This window comes from Pseudonaja textilis, chromosome 2 (assembly GCF_049901715.1).
Source record: "Pseudonaja textilis isolate UNSWEBS1 chromosome 2, rPseTex1.2, whole genome shotgun sequence".
Lineage (NCBI taxonomy): Eukaryota > Metazoa > Chordata > Lepidosauria > Squamata > Elapidae > Pseudonaja > Pseudonaja textilis.
In genome coordinates, this window is record NC_141991.1 from 193,661,481 (window position 1) to 193,681,384 (window position 19,904).

Below are 19,904 nucleotides of genomic sequence, written 5' to 3' on the forward strand. Positions count from 1 at the left end.
TTGTGGATCTCTTCCATCTTTGTTTCTATTATGCCATATTGAATGTGGCCCAGTTAAAATTCTGATTTTAAATAGGAAAAATAAGCACATTTAAATTGCGGGCACTTTCAATATCTCTGAATTGATATTGTTTTGGGGTTTTTTTTAATTTTGGAAGGCTTTCAATGTTAATATCCTAACTATCCCAAATTATCAAGCTGAATTGCCATTGCATAGCATCTATTAGACTTTCAAGATTTTGTTTTAAGATGTCATTATACATCAGGGTAGGTGAAAGAAATGAGATCTTCCCTGAGATGCAGATAGTGCACAGAAGCCAATTAATTCCTTTCATCAGCATAACAAGCAGCATGCTATTCTTATGGACCCCTCTGCACCCTTGTTCCCCATAAACATTATTTTAAGGCTGCTCTGGAACAGATCTGGAGTGGAGCTACCATGGAGAGAGCAAAGTGCTGCAAGTCACTCTCGTTCCTGTTCTACTAATAGAAGCCTTCCATCAACTGAAGGAGTTTCATTATTATTTATTAGATGAATTTATATCTTGCCTCTTCATCAAAGAAGGATATTCACAGCATCTAATAATTAGTTGCTTGTAGAAGACTAGGGGTGTTCTCATAGCTGAAAAAGACAAGGAGAATTTGAGAACCTATGCTGCCAATGAAACCTCAGAAAAGGAATAGTACAGATGAGGACAATTCCACTTGGCACAAGGTCAAAGAGTTGTGAATTGCACATGTGTACATATGTGCCCACACACACATTTATATAAAATATCCACATATTCATTGCCAGATTATTGATGAGGAAAAAGGCTTTATCTTTCACCCCATCCCTGACCAATGCTGCTGCCAGTGAGGAAGCAATAGCCTTAAGCAGAGCTATCAGGATCCTTTCTTCCATGGATCCTGCTTTTGATAACTGCTTCTTGCCTTGGTCTTACCCCTCTTTTTTCCAACAATCTTGAGCATCATTACAAGGAGAACAAGTCTGACTTGATCTCGGTCTGCTTAAATTTGCTGCTTTACCTCTTCAAAACAAGTTGGGAAGTTTCCTTCTCTTGTACCATACAAGATGAGCATCTAGATGTGAAAACAGTAAAAATGCAATACCTTTTAGCCCACAGGTTACATTAAAAGTCAGCAATCCTTTCAGCTAGTTGTGTCTGCTTCAGAATACTGAGACCATATTATTTGTTATTATTTTATATATAAAATGGCTTCCATGGTGAACATAAAAATAGTTTTTGCCTTAAACCACAATTGAGACTTCCATTGCTAAGTGAGGCAGTTGTTAAGTAGGTCATGCCTGATTTTACCATCTTTTTTGCCATGATTGTTAAGGGAAGTACTGTGGTTGTTAAATGAAACATGCAGTCATTAAGCAAATAAACTCTTTCCATCGACTTTGCTTGTAGGAAGCTGGCTGGGAAGGTCACAAATCGGGCAGAGTTCTTCTAGTTTACAAAGCAGGAGCATCATCAATCTTAGCTCTTAAGAGCCTAGTTTCCACCCAAATACCCGAGATACGAGTGTTGAAGTCAGATCCTTGGAGGGGTCCTGTCCCACACCGAGTCCTAGCAATAGTCCAGGAGAAGCCGCGCATACCTTCATGAGACCCCTGAGTAAGGACACTTGAGACCGTTGGGTCATCTTACAGCCAACCTCCCCTGTCACCGGAACCTACAAGTATAGTATGTCTCTCTGCATTACTGACCCTTTTCTCGGCATTTATTCTCCAACTTAGAAAGGACTCCGTTGTTTTGACCAGGATCTCCCCCTGTTTTAGATGGGGAAGGCGTCAACAAATAGACTTAAACTCAGCACTTGCTTTGTGGAAACACACCCATCAAGTAATTTCTACTTTAACTGCACTTCAAAGGCTTTAAGTCTTAAGTCACAATAGGATATCCCAATTAACAGGATAGTCTTCCCAATTTCTTCTCTTAACCTCAGATTTATTCTAGTCATTTAAATGGATGCCAGTCTTTTTTCGGTCTAGTTAACTAAGCAGGAAAGTACCTGCCACCAGAGAAGAAAGTTCATCTGTATTTAGTCTGTAGAGCAAGTTTATATTTTTTAAAAAAAACAAAGGGAATGGGGAACTGGAAATAGTGGTCTTTAAAAAAATAAAGACATTTTAAGTTTTCAATCCCATTATTTTAATAAATGGCAATTGGAAACAAGATCTGCATAAATCTGGAAACTTGTGAGGTTTAAAAGTAGACCCGCGTCTTCAGAGAGAGAGAGAGCAGATATGCAACTTTCATAAATATATGTCAGTTGCCAAGCAGCCAGTTTTTTATCATGTTACCCACAGGGACACTGTGATAGTTGTTAAGTGTGAGGACCAAGTTGTAAGTCACTTTTTCCAGCATCATTGTAATTTGAATAGTTGCTAAATGAATAATTGTAAGATGAGGACCACCTGTAATTGTCCACAAAATATCCATTTTTGATTGTTCCCCATTAATTTCTCTAGTCTTTGTGGAGCCTTTCTAGCATCTTAGCTTATTTCTATTTAGTGTTTTAAGCCATTGGGCACACTTCACACAGAGCACGCATTGCATGGTATTTTCAAAGTAGGCTTCAGGCTAGCAAGACCAGAAGAATTTTTTAAATAAACATGATTATTAAGTCCAGTTCTTAATTGTGCACCCCATTTAATCTTATATTTAATTCAAACCTAACATTTAGTTTAGGAGGAGCCTAAAATCTAATGGCACCAAGGTTGATGTCCATGAGCACTTTAAGGTTTTTATGTACCATATTGGACAGATCTAGGAGTTAACAACATTTAAAATATGACTTCTAAAAGAACCATGATTTCTGACTTAATGATAAGAAAGACAAGACAGTCTTGATAGTAGATATTGCAATACCTGAAAAGAAGCAAAAGGGAAGAGAAAGAACTTCAGAAAAATCACAAAATATGAAAACTCACAAATAGAAATAGAATAACTGTAGCAAACGAAAACATAGATAGTACTAATACTAATAGGCCTCTTGGGTTCAACTCCAAAGCATCCAAATCACCACTTGAACACCATCAGAATTGACAAAATCACTATGAGCCAATTGCAAAATACACCTTTGCTTGGAACAATTTACATCCTGTGAAAATACCTTTTACACCTTCAAACCACAACATCTGCCTATCACAGGTTTTTGGGAAGGCCTCAATAGGTGGACATAAATGACAGATGCAGTCTAAAAATGTGTGACCAATCATTAAACAATGAATAAACTAAATGTAGTAAAAATGAGCAAGTTAAATATTGTGGGATGAATTATGAATACCCCATTTCCTCGAAAATACGACCTACCCTAAAAGTAAGTCCTAGCTTGATTTTTACACGTGGCCAATATAAGCCCTACCCCCAAAATAAGCCCTAATTATGATCCCACCCACTTCATAGTGGATGGATAAAAATTAAGCTAGGGTGTGGGGATGGGAAGGTGGAGCTGCCCTACTACTTATTTTTGGACAGTTGTAGCCAGGCCTCACAAACACCAACACCTGCCTTGCCGGCCCATTTCTTCTGCAGCCAGCAAGGCTGACAAGGCTTTCCTGAAGGCCTCTGTAGCTGATAACAAAGCTCCAGATCAATTCGGAACTCTGTTATTCTCTGCAGAGGCCTTTAGGAAAGCCTTGCCGGCTGCAGAAGTTCCTGAAGGCCTCTGACAGCAAAAAGGAGGCCGGGGGGCAACACATACAAGTGAGCTTAGTCTGTGGATGACATCTCCCAAAAAATAAGACCTGGTGCCTGGTGCCTTTTGGTGGCAAAAAAATATAAGACAGGGTCTTATTTTCAGGAAAACACAGGTACAAACTGATAAAACTTGACACATTAACACACCAAATTTAAAAGAAGAAAAGGGGGATAAATTGAGATGGCAATACCAGGGAGGATGGTAAAATAGAAGACAAAGAATTGAAGAAGACCACAAAATATTAAGATCTTAACATCAAAATTGAAAGATTTTGGCCTAAATTGGCCCAATAGATCTCACTGGATGCCATAACAAAAAATCTTGCATAGAATTTAAAAAATCTGTGAATTGACAAATTTTCCATCTTTCAATTACAAAAGGCCACACTGCTTGGATCCACACTGATGCTGATATGTCACAACATTCTAGGTTCTTGGGAAGAACTCAGTGAGAATGAAGGCAAATGCCACTAAAGAACTGGCAGCTGTGACTTCATATAGTTGTGAACAGAAAATAATAATGATAATGAAAAAGCTTAGCTCTGCCTTGATGTGGCTCCTTTTACTATGCACTTTGTTTTATGGAGGTGAAGAGACAATGAGATTCTCCTAAATGAGATGCTTTGTGTTGCTTTAAAGCCTTAGCCAGCAGTTCAAATAGCTGGAAGAGGTTCTATATATAAATCTCATGTCTGCAGAAATCTCTTCTAGCTAGTGGAATTACTAAAGGTCAGAGCAGGCAAAGAGAAACAGCTTTCAAGTGGTGCTTCACTTGAACTTTCAACAAAGAAAAGCATCCTTCAAAGATCTGTGGAGTACGGCTTGTAATGATTGGGTATTAGAACTGTCAATCAAAGTATGGTAACACAGGGCACCTCATCCCAGTTTGTATTCCAGGGAAGCAAGGAAGCAAACTCAGGAGAAAGGGATTTAAGAGGTTTGGGTAGACAGACAGGTTTTACAGAAACCTGGAATCCTAGTCCTAAGACAACTTACATCTGTCAAAGTGACAGAGTTATAAATAGATATTTACTTCCAGGGAAGGCAATTAATAACCTTTGGACATGTTGTAATAGTACTTGTTTACAACCAATTTTAATTTATTTAATACATGTTAATTGAGTCTTGTTTAAGCATTATTAAAGTGACTGCTGTTGTGTATCTTCCCTGCTTTTCATCTAGTTATGTAACCTTATAATGTTTTATCTGTATACTACATTGTAGAAAAAGCACTCAAATTCTAGGGTTTGGTGGTGGCAGCAAAAGCAACAGATCTTATAGGGATCTCAGGGTCATGCTTTAAACGCTTTAACAAAAAAGAAAGAGGACTTTCAAGACAGAGAAGTGCTTATGGCTGTTTATGGCTAGAATACTTTTCTATAATATAAGCACAATACTATTCCATATATCTGGATTGTCACTTTGTGCTTAGCATTCACTGGGGGATCTTTTGAAAGGGATTTTAAGGATTTTTCCTAATTAGTTTTTCCTTCTGTGTGTTTTGGACTTTTCCCAAATGTGCAGATAATGTCCTCCTGAACATGGATGTCCCTATCTCAGTACATGAATATTGCAATCATAGATAGTATGATTTTCATTCTATTTATTGTATTTGGTTTTTTTAAAATGAGTTTGTTACCAGTGTCATGCTTCTATTACTGTTTCTGTGCATTGTGTTTATCTTTCAATTGTTTTGTTTTTCTTCCTGAGAACTGTATTGAAGAATATAAAAGCATAATGTTGTTAAATAGAAGAAGAAATGGAATCAGGAAGGTATTTTTGAGAATTCAAAACTGGAGTAATGGATGAAGATACATATCTCAAAAGGTATTGGGATTCTTGTAGTCCACCAGTTTGTAGGACACAAGACTAGGACAAAGAGAGAAATACACTGGTCCTAACTGCCTAAATTAGGAACTGCAATTTATGTTGGGTTTAGAGATTATTCATTAATGAAAATGAAATAATTTCATAGTCAAGTGTTTGAAAGAATCACATGGCAGCCCTATTAATATCTGGCAGAGCAATGACGTTTACATCAAAATTCACAGAAACTCTTATGAAATAAAATTATTGTGTTCCCGAAACTTTCACTAACACAATTCCAAACTTTTCACAGTAATGTGTTCTTGTAATATATCAGCCTTCTGTACTGAAAATAGATAAATCTCATGATATTCCACTTTTGTCCAAACTGTGTTAGAAGAAGAAAAAACCTGCATATATGAATATTAATTGCAATATTAATTGCATGATGCATTGCAGTTGTAATCAGGAAATATTTATATAAAAATGTTATAGATTTTAGTAAATCATCCCAAAGTAAGGTATTGTTTTTCATTTTGGATTCTTCAGTATGCACACTTTTTCTACTCCATTTTTCATGATATTTCATGATATACATGAGTTCTAAATGGAAAAAAAGGATCTTCATTAGTAAAACCAAAATATTATGAATCTGACATTGATGATAATAGAAAAAATGGCATTTTGAACATGGTTTAATGCTAAGGGTATAACAAACAAGTAAGTTAATGAAATATTCCGCTCAAGGAACTGTTTAATGCCAGTGGTCTCAATCACACAATTACAGCATTTCTATCTGAGAATATTACTAGTATCACCAATCACTCTGCAAACAAGGATTATGGGGAGTACTCTGGGTACCATATCACTGGTTTCTAGAAAGTATAATTTTAACCACTAAAATGAAAGTAGGAAACATCTATGATTATGTCTGACCCTAATTATTCACACTCCTATAGAGGCAAGAGTGTAAAGCTTTTATTTTTTCAAGTCAACTGCCTGGAAAAGGCACATTAGAGATGAGCACCAGTTTCATGCCAGTTGGTTTTTGACTAAAGTATGGGCAAACAGCAGCACTGTATGTGCTTCAAAAAAAAAAAAAATTCAGAACATCTATTTGGGACTTCAGTGTGTGCAAGAACAGCACTTCCCTTCAATTAATTAAAGCCACCCAATGTTTCCCCAGACTTGTGTGAGCTTTAAAAAAAGGTGCCAGCCCAGCCAAAATATCTGCCTGCTTTAATGAATAGCAGAGAACTGCTGTGCTTCTGCTAATATAAGTTTTGAATCCTTTCTCCAAGTAATTTTGGAAGCTTGCACAGACCTATTGAAGAAGACTTTAACTCAGCAGTGGAGAAAGATTCTACGGTATGTAAGGTTCGGTTTTAGAAAGTTGCATGGTATTTTCTAAAAGTACTTTCTCCTGGATTTCTAAAATGGATTAATAATATAGATTAAAACTAAAGGAAAAGATTTAAAACAGCTTGGGTTTATTTATTTATTTATTTATTGAATTTATATTGCCGCCTATTCGCCCATGGTGACTCAAGGCAGCTTACAGAATGTAAAACCACATTTAAAACAATAAAAACTAACAAAAAGAATCAAATAAATTAATATAGTATAACAAAATCACTCCCCCACCCACTCTGGCGACAGCAGATCACCCGAGCCATTTAATGGGCTCCATCCTGCTCTAGGTCCCCCAGGCCCGCTGGCAGAACTTGATTTCAGATAATATATATGTTGGTCTTGTGAATAAGGCACCAAGTTAGAAAACAGGAGCCCGTGAGTTAGTCATGGGCTTTTTCTCAGGCCAATCTCCCTCACAGGGTTATTGTTATAGGGAAAATAGGAGGAAGAAGGTATGTTGAATATGTTCTCTGCCTTGGATTGTTTGTAAAAATAATAGAGGCAGGGCTCAAATAAATATTCTCCAAAAGAATTGCAGAAGGAAAAAAGGACCCCAATATTGCATATTTCAGCTGGCTTCTATACCACCTTCTATACCACTTTCAGCTGATTTCTATTTTGTGGCTTTTTTCTTGGTTTTAATAAAGATTTTGCTTGGCTGTGGATTAGATGGAGGGATGACAGACAGACAGACAGACAGACAGGCTTGTGTTCTTTTTAACACCTGCACTCAAGGATCCTATTGTATAAGATACTTTATATCTTTAAAAACGTTAAAATAATGTCATGTTCTTCTGCACCTGCATTTCATTTTGCAGAGTTACAGCTGTGAAGTCTTTCTTAACGGCATCTTTATCCTTCCCCGGGCTGGAGATCTGCCTATTATTTTATCATATACTCAAACCTAAAGGTTAAACCATAAAGGTTAAAGAAACAGCCATCTTTCTAACCAATTTAAGCAGAGAAGCGTCCCGGGGTGGGACGGGAGCGCTTTGAGAAGAGTAAAGCAACTTTTTTTTTTTTTTGCCTTGTTCGGGGTGACAGAAGCGGAGAAGTGAGAGGACCCAGTTCTAAACGACGCCGAGCCAAGCTTTTCCGGAGCCGAGTTCACCTCACACCGCCGACCGCAAGTTAAAGAGATCGTCCGAAGCGCTCGAGGCTTCGGCCAAGAAAGCGACGACAAGGGAATCGGAGAAAGCGGAGCCCGAGCGCGAGCCACCGACCGAAGGAAGGAAAGGAGGGAGAAAAGGCGCGAGCGCGCGAGCGAGCGCACTCCCGCGCGCGCTCCCTACGTCGCCTCCTTTCCCTCAGCCCCGCCCCCCGCTTTCGCTCTCGACAAAGCGTCTGCCAAACTCCTCCCTCCCCCAGTCGCTTCCTCCGGCGCCCAGGCCCTCCGCCGGGCTCCTAACTCCGGCGGCTTTGGATTGGCCGAGGGGCTTGACAGGAGGCGGAGCGTGAAGTAACCGGCGCTGCCCGCCCCCCGCTATAAGCCTCTTTGCAGCTTTCCCACTCAAGCTTCCCTCGCGCTCCTGTTTCCTGCGTGTCCTTGTAACAACCGAAGGATGAAAACAGAGGCGTCAGGGAAATCTGCTCCAAACAGGCACAACTGTCGTGTGAAAACGCACAGGCTCTACCGTCCTTAGCCTTTTCCTTCTCCACCACCTCCTCTGCTTCTTTTCGGTGGCTGGGCTTTTTCCTGCTTTCCTTCCCAAAAGCGCAACTCCTCTCCTCCGCCTTTCCCTCTTTTTCGTCTGATTTGTTTTTCTTTTTTCCTTCTCCGCACAACCATCTATCCGACCACAAGTCCCCTCCCCGCCCCCACCTCCTTCCACCGCCGCCGCCGCCGCCGCCGCTTCTCTCCAGGCCGCGGGAATCACAAAAGAAAGCTTCGCAAAGTCGGGTTGTTGCGGACTTGAAAGCCCGGGCAGAAGAGGGACCGAGCGAGCGCGGAGAGGCCAGGAGAGGAGCGGGGAAGGCGGTCGACCCCGCCCGCGCGAATCCAACGAGTCGCCCAGAGACACTTTTCTGGAGAGCGTTTTGGCGACTGAGGAGGAAAAGACGGAGGCGCTATAATCCCCTGACGACAGAGAAAGAAGAAGAAAAGAAAGTTAAAAGGAGCGGGAAGAAAAAAAGAAGAGCACCTTGTGGGGGAGGAATGGTTGCCGCAGCGGGACAGGCTCTCCACAGCCGCCGTCGTCGCTCTTGCTGAGGAGGGGATTTAAGTTGAGAGCTACATGACCGCGCCGAGCGGAGGCTCACCAGCACCATGCGAGGTAAAGGGCGGGACGGTGTCCTCGGCGTGGCTGGGAAGGGAGCGAGCGAGCGAGCGAGCGAGCGGAGGGGAAGGGCGGCCGATGGCCGGGCGAGTCAACCTTTTAGGAACTGCTTCAGAAGGGAACTGGAGAAGGATTAGGGATGGAGAGAGAGAGACAGTGGATGCTGTCACGTTATCAGAAAGTTCCTTTTTCTTTCTTTTTTTGCAGATATGGTCTATGTCTTATCACCCGTTTCCTACCCCCACACCTTGTCTATTTTGGGGGGGGGGGCTTGAGGGTCTCTTTGAAGATCCTCCTGGGGTAGTCCCTCTCCTTTCTACAAAAACAGCTCAGCAGGCAGAAGTTTTGCTACTTTCCTGCTTCTGAGCAAACACTGGTGAGCAGAGATGTTCCCTTTGCATGGGAGTGGGAAATTTAAGACTGAGAAAGATAGTGGTTGCTAGGCCAGGAGGAGGAGGAGGAGGAGAAGGAGGAGGAGGAACTACTTAGAAATGTCTAGTTTTTACTGAAAACTTAGACCATCCTATCCCAAACTGGTACCCCATCCAGATGCATTGGGATTATAACCCAGTGAAGGTACCAAGTTAGATTAAACAAAGTGTATATGGCCTGTAAGCCATAAGAAGGAGATGACTTTGGAGAAAGGTGGGTCTAGACTACTAATTTGTCAAAAGGATGCTTGGCAAACAGGTTTGGAAGTAAAGCTGGGCAGTGAGGCTTCTTTTTTAGTCAAGTTTCTAAACTCTCCATCCAACTATCCCAAATACTTTACATGCAGCATACATTTTTCTAGAGAAAATGCAAGTTGACAATGGTGGAGTTGTGGTCTGGTACTCATCAGAACTGAAGAAAAAGTTCTGATAGAATCAGCTGTAGAGTACTATGGATCAGCTCACTCTTTTCAGTATGCACAGCTTTGAACAACATTCATTTTAACTCCTGGACCATCTAGACATACATTTGTCTTCTTGCATCCAATCTGTATCCTTTGTGATGCTCATTAATCTATTTTTTCATGGTTCTATGATCCATTGATCAATCAATGGAACTCTGTGGCTTTACAGGCCAAACTTGGAGTGTTGAAGATGACTGCAGGGGGTTCCTAAAATATTTGGAAGAAAGGTTGAGCTGTCTGCAAGTGGAAAACCTACTTCTCCATCAGCAGCAGTATAGACACCTGTCATCCTTCCCAGCTTCTGTCTTCCAAATATATCCCTTGAATATCAACTTTTCTGCTGGCCTTGAGATAATTTTCATTTATTCAAGTCTCTGAATATACTTCTCAGATTTAAGCTTATTACCCTGTGGACTGATTAGGATATGATACATTGAATAGCAAGGGGCGGGCTGGAGCAGAGAAAGACAGAGAATGCAAAGATAGCATATTGATCATAATTCACGGATCACTCCTATTAGTACAGAAATTCTCAAATCCCAAAAGAAAATTGGATGACCTCTCCCCCTTCTCACTCTTAAATAATTCACTTCCTCAACAGAATATAAACCCAGAGCCTCATTCATTCCTTCAGCGCTATCTCTTATTGTGTCTTCTCGCCCCATCCACCGTCCAGAGGAGATTTCTCGCAGATCACTGTTATAGAGAAATTTCGGCGTTTTTTTGAGGTTAAATTGCACAATCCTGTTGAAATTGCCCTCCCGTTTATTCAGTGGTTGGTGGTAGATCAGGCTGTTTGGGTTGGAAGGACGCTCCTAGATCTGCTCTCTCTCTCCTAAGACGCGCTTCTGACGCGCGTCTTCTTTTAAACCTCGCAAGTTTCCAGATTTATGCAGATCCAATCGCCATTCATTGAAACAACGGGATTGAAAGCGTAAAATGCCTTTACTTTTTTTAAAGACGGCTATTTCCAACCCCCCCCCCATCCCCTTCGTTGTTTTTTTTTTTTTTAATGTAAACTCGCTCTACAGACTAAATACAGATGAACTTTCTTCTCTGATAGCAGGTACTTTCCTGCTTGGACCGAAAAAAGACTAGCGTCCACTTTAAATGACTGGAATAAATCTGAGGTTAAGAGAAGAAATTGGGAAGACTACCCTGTTAATTGGGATATCCTACTGTGACTTAAGACTTAAAGCCTTTGAAGTGTAGTTAAAGTAGAAATTACTTGGTGGGTGTGTTTCCACAAAGCAAGTGCTGAGTTTAAGTCTACTTGTTGACCCCTTCCCCATCTAAAACAGGTCAAAACAACAGAGTCCTTTCTAAATTGGAGAATAAATGCCGAGAAAAGGGTCGGTAATGCAGAGAGATGTACAATACTTGTAGGTTCCGGTGACAGGGGAGGTTGGCTGTAAGATGACCCAACGGTCTCGAGTGTCCTTACTCAGGGGTCTCATGAAGGTATGCGCGGCTTCTCCTGGACTGTTGCTAGGACTCGGTGTGGGACAGGACCCCTCCAAGGATCTGACTTCAACGCTCGTATCTCGGGTATTTGGGCGGAAACTAGGCTCTTAAGAGTTTAGATTAAGGATGCTCGTGCTTTGTAAACTATAAGAACTCCGCCCGATTTTGAAATTCCTCCGCCGTAATTGCTGAAGAGCTAAGAAACCCGCTCAAAGCGCTTTTCTATGCAGTGAACTCGTTGCTAAAGAAGAATTGTTGGTAAAGAAGAGGCCAATTTGACAGAGTCCGTCAAATATACCGAACACTACTTTATTACCAGTGAACCCAACCGCATTCCATGAAATTTACTTCGAAGCAGACGCTAGCAGTACCGTCCCTCTGTCGAGCAGGTTTACTTGGGAATAGCTCCCATAGAGTTCGCTCGCGGTTAAGATTCTGTAAAGAAGGCTAAGCACGCCTTTGGAAATGGATCGCTTTGGTTGGCTGGGGGGAGGGTTACTTCTGAATCCAACCCTGCTCTAGTCACTTGCGTCCGATTGGTCCAGGTGAGATAGGGACAATAGGTATTCTGCTGAAGAAGTAGCACTAATGGGAGCATGGCCAGGTGAGAGAAAAAGCATGGGATCAAGTTCACCCAAAGTGATTGGCATACTGCTGATTCTTGCTAAAACAGCTCCCCACGAGGTTCCTTCTCTGGAACCTTTTAAGGTACAGCTGGCTCTTTATCAGTGGCCAGGGAAACACGCAGTCAGACGCTCCATATATTGTTCTCATCGATGGTTGCTACCCAGAAGTGGGGTTGCTAGAACACATACCGATCGGAGCAGAAGTGGCCTCGGGCTATCTGGCAGGGCTGTGCTTGACCGGACTCGCAAGTTGTAGGGGGACAGTTGGGCGAATTCGGAATTCATCTGTCAAAGCTTCGTTTCGCTTATCTGCCTCTGCTTCGGGTTGGTCTGGGCCTTTGTCACGTGCTCCACTAACCTACTTCTCTCGGCTGAGAAAATAAGTCCAAGGACCAGAGAAGGACCATCTCAGCCCCCAGCGCTTGACAGGCGGAGATTATTCAGCGAAAGCTGTCTGAATCTGTTCTTCGTTGTTATCCCACGAAGTCTAAGCGCCCCGTGGACCAGCGCTCCGGCTTTCCTAATTGGCACTCTTCATCTAAATATTTGACCGCATTTCTAGCCCCCATCTAGTTACATTGTATAACAATTGTGCTCTAGTTTACATTTTCCAATCCATCAGATCGTCTCAGTTTCCATATGCTAATTAGATTCAGAAACTTCATCAACTCAGGTGCTCGTGTTCTTATAAAATGGGCTGAGTTTTCCCGAGAGTCTGTCCTGCTACTCTTAAAGAAGCGGTTGGCAGCTCCTGCTTGAAGTCCAGGCAGGAAGTAATAGAAAAGAGGGTGCCCTTTGCAAATGGAATGAGACTAGCAATTCTAAGGAGAATTAGGAAATAAGTTCCAATGATTTCAGCGGCATTTATCTCGGAGGATATATCAAAACGCTTTCCAACGTCCTTAGTCTACTTTCTTTTGGAATCGATGAACTTGATGGGCATGATGTCTTAGTCTATGTTGATCTCAGCTGTGTAATTAAGGTAGCCATCAAACGTCTCTGTCTTACCTGTCTAATCTTTTACCACTTCAATATAAACTCCTGGAAGACGGAAACGTTGATTCTCACAGCCCAGTCGCACCAGACCCATTTCTTTATAAACCTTTAAAAGTCCGACCAAGGGAGGGCGAGAAATCAGAGATCCAGTTAAAATAGTTAGGTCGATCCTGGCGCTTGTCAAGCACTTCTCTTGTCGTTTTTAATATTATATTATGAAGGATGAAATGCGGGGAAGGTCACAGGACTCGTCAGCGATCCGCATTGTAAATTAACACACACACCCTCCTCATTTCCTGGCATCCCGCCTCCACCCCCGCCCCAATTTGGCAGCATTCGCAGATCGAAGGCCTGAACTTTTCCTTTAAGAGAACTGCATTTTAGGGGGTTTAGCTTTAGGAGATTGAGGAGCTGATATGTCGGGCCACATCGGTGCTCTTTTAGATCAAACTGAGACCGAGAGGTTGTTTCTTTTGAGCTTCCTCTTGCTGGACCGGTACCTCAAAATCCCTCCCCCACCCCCGGTTTTGTTTTTTAAATCAACTGCGACCTTCAGTCGGTCCAGTCTCCAGCGCTGACGATTCGTTCGATGGTTTGGTTTCTGGAATATTAATCTTCCCATTTAAAAAAAAAAGTTTTGGTTCCGAAGAGAAAAGTGCCAATCAATCAATCGATAGAGTATTGGCTTTCAGCAAAATCAAACCACGATTGGGGCAAAGCTGCTGCTCAAATAAATGAAGCTGGGACGTCTCGGTATTAGGCTGCGTTTCTTTTCTTTTGGAAGTATAATTGCGACCTGAATAATACACAGAACTTTTCTGAAACTTTACAGAATCTTTTCCATCCCCAAAATCCTAAACTTCGCACGATTTACTAATTTCACCCCACTCAGAACAAGGCGAACGGGAGGTCTTATCTGCCGTCTGAAGGGGTCGCGGGAAGTCCAGCCGGGTCCGCGGTGCTCCAAGAAAAGAAGAGAGGAGGGGGCTGGATCCTGCCCTCGCGGCGGCTGGCTGTTCTCTGAAGTTTTACGAGGCAACCCAACAGACTGGGTTGAGGTGGTGCACTTACCCTATTTTCCTGCGCTTTAGAAACTGCCCTGAAACTTCAACAAGATTATGCTTGATTGTGCTACTGAAATAGTTCAAATATAGACGATAAGTGGTTGGACATCCTATTCTTGCTGTAGTCTACTTCAATATATACCTAATCTGAAACTGGTTTTGCTTTAAGGGCAGTTCTCTTTCAGATTAGTTGGGAAGGGGAGAAAATACGAAAATAAACAGAGTGATACTACTTATGTTACTGAATTAAGATTCCCATTTGTCCTGGAAAATCAAGCACAATTCTAGGATACTTATGTTGAAAATATAAACACAGATAATTAAAACACTGTACTGTCCAAATTAAAATGCACACCCAGATAGTGGTTCCTCTTTTAAAAAATACACATATATTGCAACATTTCAGGTGTCAATCATTTTTACTCTTGTTTTTTATTTATTTAAATATTTCTTTGTGTGTGTGTGTGTGTGTAAAATTGCAAAAAAACCCATAATTTTTAGAAACTCAAAGCATAGTAGTATATATATATGTTCAGATAAGAGCGATTTAGACTACTATGCTCTGAGTTTCCAAAAAGTATAATTTTTTTATAGTAGTCTATATATATATATATATATATATATATATATATATAAATATAAATGTATATTTATATAAATGTACATGTATATTTATATATATAAATGTGCAAACTGTACTCCCTAAACTTTGCAATCATATCTTCCAGCAGTTTGTTCAGCTGTGGTATTTCAGTTCCCTTCCCTATCAACAATTTAGGCAGTTTCACTGGTACATCAAAGAGCATTCCAAATACATATTTTCTCCTCAACATTGAAATACAGGTAATGCCATCATCTTATTAACTTGAATAAACTTATCATTTAATTACTGCTAAAGATGTGTTTTTTGAAACATTACGGCAACTTATCATATTATCAATTGCTGAATATTAAGAGGCAATGTTTACATTACAATATTCTTGCAACAGTCAGTCCTGCTGACTTACATCATCATGATCATAGGCATGCCAAGAATGAATAGTTCTGTTTAAGTTCATCATTGTGAACTTAGTTATTGAACTGAGGAAGCCAAAATAAGATAAAAATGATATGGGGAACCATTGACTTTTAAAAGGATGATGCCATATGACATAATTTGACGTATTTTTACTAGAAAAAACTGTAACCAGAAAGGCCTTCACTGAAATTCAAGCATAAAGTCAAGTCTGTCATAAGTTGCAAACCAAAAGATGCATTATTCATCTGTTTTAATGTTTTTGATAAATGATTTTCATTAGCAAAAGTTGCTTTCCAATCAAATTATAAATTTTAAATTAAAAACCCATCAGTCTTTTATGAATCCTATAGAGTTGCACTTTTCCTGGTATTTTATTTGCCAGTTATATTCAAAACTATACACTACCTAGTAAAAAAAATCATTTTATAGATTTTAGCCAGTTCTGTCAAATAGTTTCTTATGGACTGGCCGGTTTCTTTGTTTGCTTCATTCAGGAGCTCCAGTGGTGCAGATAGTGCTTTATCATTACATTTTTGCCATAGGAACAACTCCATAAGATAAATTGGACTAGGAGTGAATGAATGGCCAAAGTAGCACAGTCCATGGCAGATGGGCTTTCTGCAGTGCTGGTCAATACCTTAATTAGTACACCACAATATAATGTATGTATATTCAGAAATAAGCTGTACTTGTTTCAGTAGGGCTTTCTCCCAAGTAAATATACATAATTTTATAGCAATCCCTGTGTAAGTAAGTTTCAAATCTAGTTTGATCAAATTCCCAAAGTTTTTCTGACATGCTTTTCTCCCAATACTTTATTTAATTAATATTTAAATGTAGTATCAAGCTGTATTTTAGAAGAAAAAGTGGTTTCCAATGTTATAAGAAACAAAGCTACTGATAGGAAATGATCAAAATATGCATGTGATATTCAGATTGAAATATATATTAATTAATTTGACTAATCTATTTTATCAGGAATAACTGTTGCCATTACATGTAGTCCTCCACTTATAACAGTATATTTAGTGACCATTCAGAGTTACAACATCACTGAAAAAAGTGACTTATGACCATTTTTCACACTTATGACCTTTGCAGTCTCCCGTGGTCATGTGATCTCCTTTTGCAACCTTCTGACAAACAATGTCAGTGGGAAAGCCAGCTTCTCTTAACAACCATGCTTGTTGGCCACATGCTTAACTGTGGCAAGAAAGTTTTTAAAAGGGTGCAAAATCACTTAATGTCACACTTAGCAACATAAATTTTGGGATCAATGTCAAGGACTACCTGTATGTTTTCAATGGTTACCTGGTTGTGAAAAGCCAGCTCAGAAACTATTGAATAAATATTTTCTTACTTTTTCATTTGGTGCAAAAACTTCACAGAGAATTAGCATTACTTCTATGAAATGGATAGATATATGCTTTTTAATTAAAACAACAAAAAACAGAGGATAACATAATGATTGATCAAATCACAAATGAATGACATTTGCTACTCATAAGTCCAGTTACTTCTTTTATAACCTATAAGTTGTTCCTTCAGTCTTAACAAAAAAATTCATAAGTGTACAATGACAATTGTAATAAATCATGCTTTACTGTGGAAGTGTGACTATTAGTAGAATTTCTTGTGAACATATATCAATAACAATCTTGACAACCATCTAAACAGGAGAATAGAGCATTCAATAAAAATTTAACAACATATTCACAATAACTTGTTGGATAAAATTCCTTTTGAAATTTCTTTGTATGTTTCAGATTAAATTCAAATTCTAAGTTTATCTGAAGTGAGCTTTGTATAATTGCACAAAGTCCTTAGAGAGTAATGTTTAAATATAAAAACTATCGGAATTAGAATGTTAGCTTAATTTTACACTGTATTTTCAAATCCGTGCCCATTAATAACATTTACATGCATATGCGCATGTAGCACTGTTAAAAGCTATAATTTTCTCTTGGTTTTATCTTTAATGTATGCCTACCAAGCTATTTGTTTCTTATCATAATGGCACCTTCATAATCCTTAATCTATGATTCTCAAAGATTTCAACAGATAAAAAGTACATTTGTTCCCAGGAGTAAACTCCTTTGAGTTTCTGGATAAGAACAGATAGAGCTGCAGCATTGTTTGACTAACAAGGGTTTCATACTGTGTTCATAATTCAGCCAAAAGAAGCATTTCAAAACTTTATTGGCTGTTTACACATTTAATATTTTCCCACTGATAAGGGATAAGGGAGTTTGATATCTTAATTATATATTGATTATACTTTATTAGAATATGTAGTGAAGATTCTATTGTTTGGTAATTGATCTCAGTATGTTACCTTATTTTCTCATGATTGAATTATGCTGACAAAATCCACAATCATTTTAAGAAATGGTATGAAGATGTCTATGTCAAAAAAAAGTGATTGAAATTATCTCTGAATTCAAAGCAGTGAAAACAAAGTACTCTTTCAGCTAAAGGTCAAATAACAGTGGTTACTTGCCAGATGAACACATTATTTGAGAATTATTTCATAGACTGCAGGGAAATGTTGCTATCCTGAGGCTACTCCCATGAACAAAGCAAATCAAATTTGAAAATGTATATTGTACAACCATGTGATATCTAATAGCTTGGGGTTGTATGAAATGCAAGATTAAACTGTCTCTGTAGTCATCAAAGCTGTACAATTTATTTAACATTAACAAAGGATATAATCCTACTCCTACTGAATTTTGTAATAAATTTGTATAAATGAATTACTATTATAGGCGTAGAACTGTACATGGTAAAGTTACTAAAGCTACTATTGGAGAACTGAAACAGATGTGGGGTTTTAGAATATTCAGTTCATTACTACTATTCACTACTCTGGGTGGGACTGGTTAGAGGAAAGTGCTTCCTCTGAATTTAATAATACAATTCTATATACAAGCCACAGAAAGGAAACACAACTGCTGAATGAATTAGTATTTTTCTAACGTTGATAATAAATTGCTAAATATAATTACTTCTGATAATGTAATGTATTAACTTAAAGTTGGGCAAATAAAAATGGCTAAAACTAAACAACATATATTATATATATATTATATATATATAGTATATAACATATAGATAATCATAATATTGCTCCTTTTTCTATCAAAATGCCTTCTGCTATCTTCCACACCTATAGATACAGTCAAAATTTAAATTGTTCCTTTAGCTCTTTGATCATTACACCTCTTGATCAAATGTATTTTTGTTTTGTTTTTAAATAGAAAGTTGGGTCTCATGCCATAAATATTGGGGCACATGAATGATACAGTCTAAAATGAGTATTTTCATATTCAACTTATTAAACTAATCCAAATTGGTTCAACTGCAGTCTGAACTTGCGATACCTAAAATTAAAAAAACAACATTTAAACCAACATACGTGGGTATTAAATGAAATAGATTTATCATTTAAGAGACTTCTAAGTATGAAATTATTTGGCATTAAAGAGAAAGTGTAATTTTTTCTGTAAATTACACATATGAAATTAATATATGTGTAGTACTGTCATAATTATATTTACTCAGAAGTAAATTCAGTGAGAATTCGCTATGATTTGGTATGTTCTGGACTAGAATTTTATTTCTTGATTGTACATATAATATGTTATAAGCTAAAAGTCCAATCTTTGGCATATTTTCTCAGGAATGATTTTATAGTACCAAATGCATCTTGGTCTGTAATAATTTTGTGAAATGAATTTACATTAAGGTATAAATTGCTAGTTTCTCAACTGATGCCTCAAATTTTCTTAAAAGGTCCACCAATCTGGAACAATCTGAGAAAAAAGTGAAATTCTGTGCTAATTAAATTCTATTTTCAATTGTATCTCTTAGAATGACAGTATTGAATCCAACTGTTAATTAATAATATGAATGGTGTTTGGACTCTCACAAGATATCCCCACATTCTAATTCACTGGTCATTTTTCAACATTCTATGGAATAACTGCATTGAAAAAAATTCTCATAATAATTTTTTTCTAATTGTTTTTGGGTTAAAATATTTCTTCACTTTACTTCTGCATACTGTCAAAATAATGCACTTTCAAAAATGTTGCATAGGATATTAGGAAACGTTAAACTTGATTCCCATAAAAATTCTCCATAAAAGTAGAAAGAAATCATATTAAAAATGACTTAAGCTTCTAGTTTAAGCTGTTCTCCTTTTCTGTCTATTCATGTTAGATCTATATGCATTTAATGTTAATGCTATTAGTAATTATCTGAACCTCAATATCCAAAATGTCAGCTTTTTTAAAAAATCTGAAAAACAGGGCATAAGGAGAATTTAATAAATTACGGATTTCATCAATTTCAATATGTGTGTGTGTGTGTCTGTATGCGCACACAAACACATGCATAATTATTGCAGCAAGCCTTTAAAAATAGACATTTTCTACAAATTGCATCAGAAATATATATCAAATGCAAATGCAATTTGTAGAAAATGCCTATTTTTAAAGGCTTGCTAGTGCAACATATTATAATTATGAATATGTGTTTGTGTATGGATACAGACACACACAAAGACATATATACACACATATTTAGTTTTACATGTGTTAGAAAGAATAAATACCAACAGCCTTCTAGTT

At 38.5% G+C, this 19,904-nt stretch overlaps 1 protein-coding gene across 1 annotated transcript in view; it reads left to right on the forward strand.

Moving 5' to 3' along the window:
• The first annotated feature begins 8,423 nt into the window (after nucleotides 1-8,423).
• The window catches only part of RORB (RAR related orphan receptor B), a 136,744-nt gene continuing 125,263 nt past the window's right edge, over nucleotides 8,424-19,904 (forward strand). Inside the window, exon 1 of the mRNA XM_026703969.2 lies at nucleotides 8,424-9,204. Within this exon, the coding sequence (XP_026559754.2) occupies nucleotides 9,198-9,204 (7 nt within the window). The 5' untranslated portion in view covers nucleotides 8,424-9,197. The remainder of the gene's footprint in view (nucleotides 9,205-19,904) is intronic.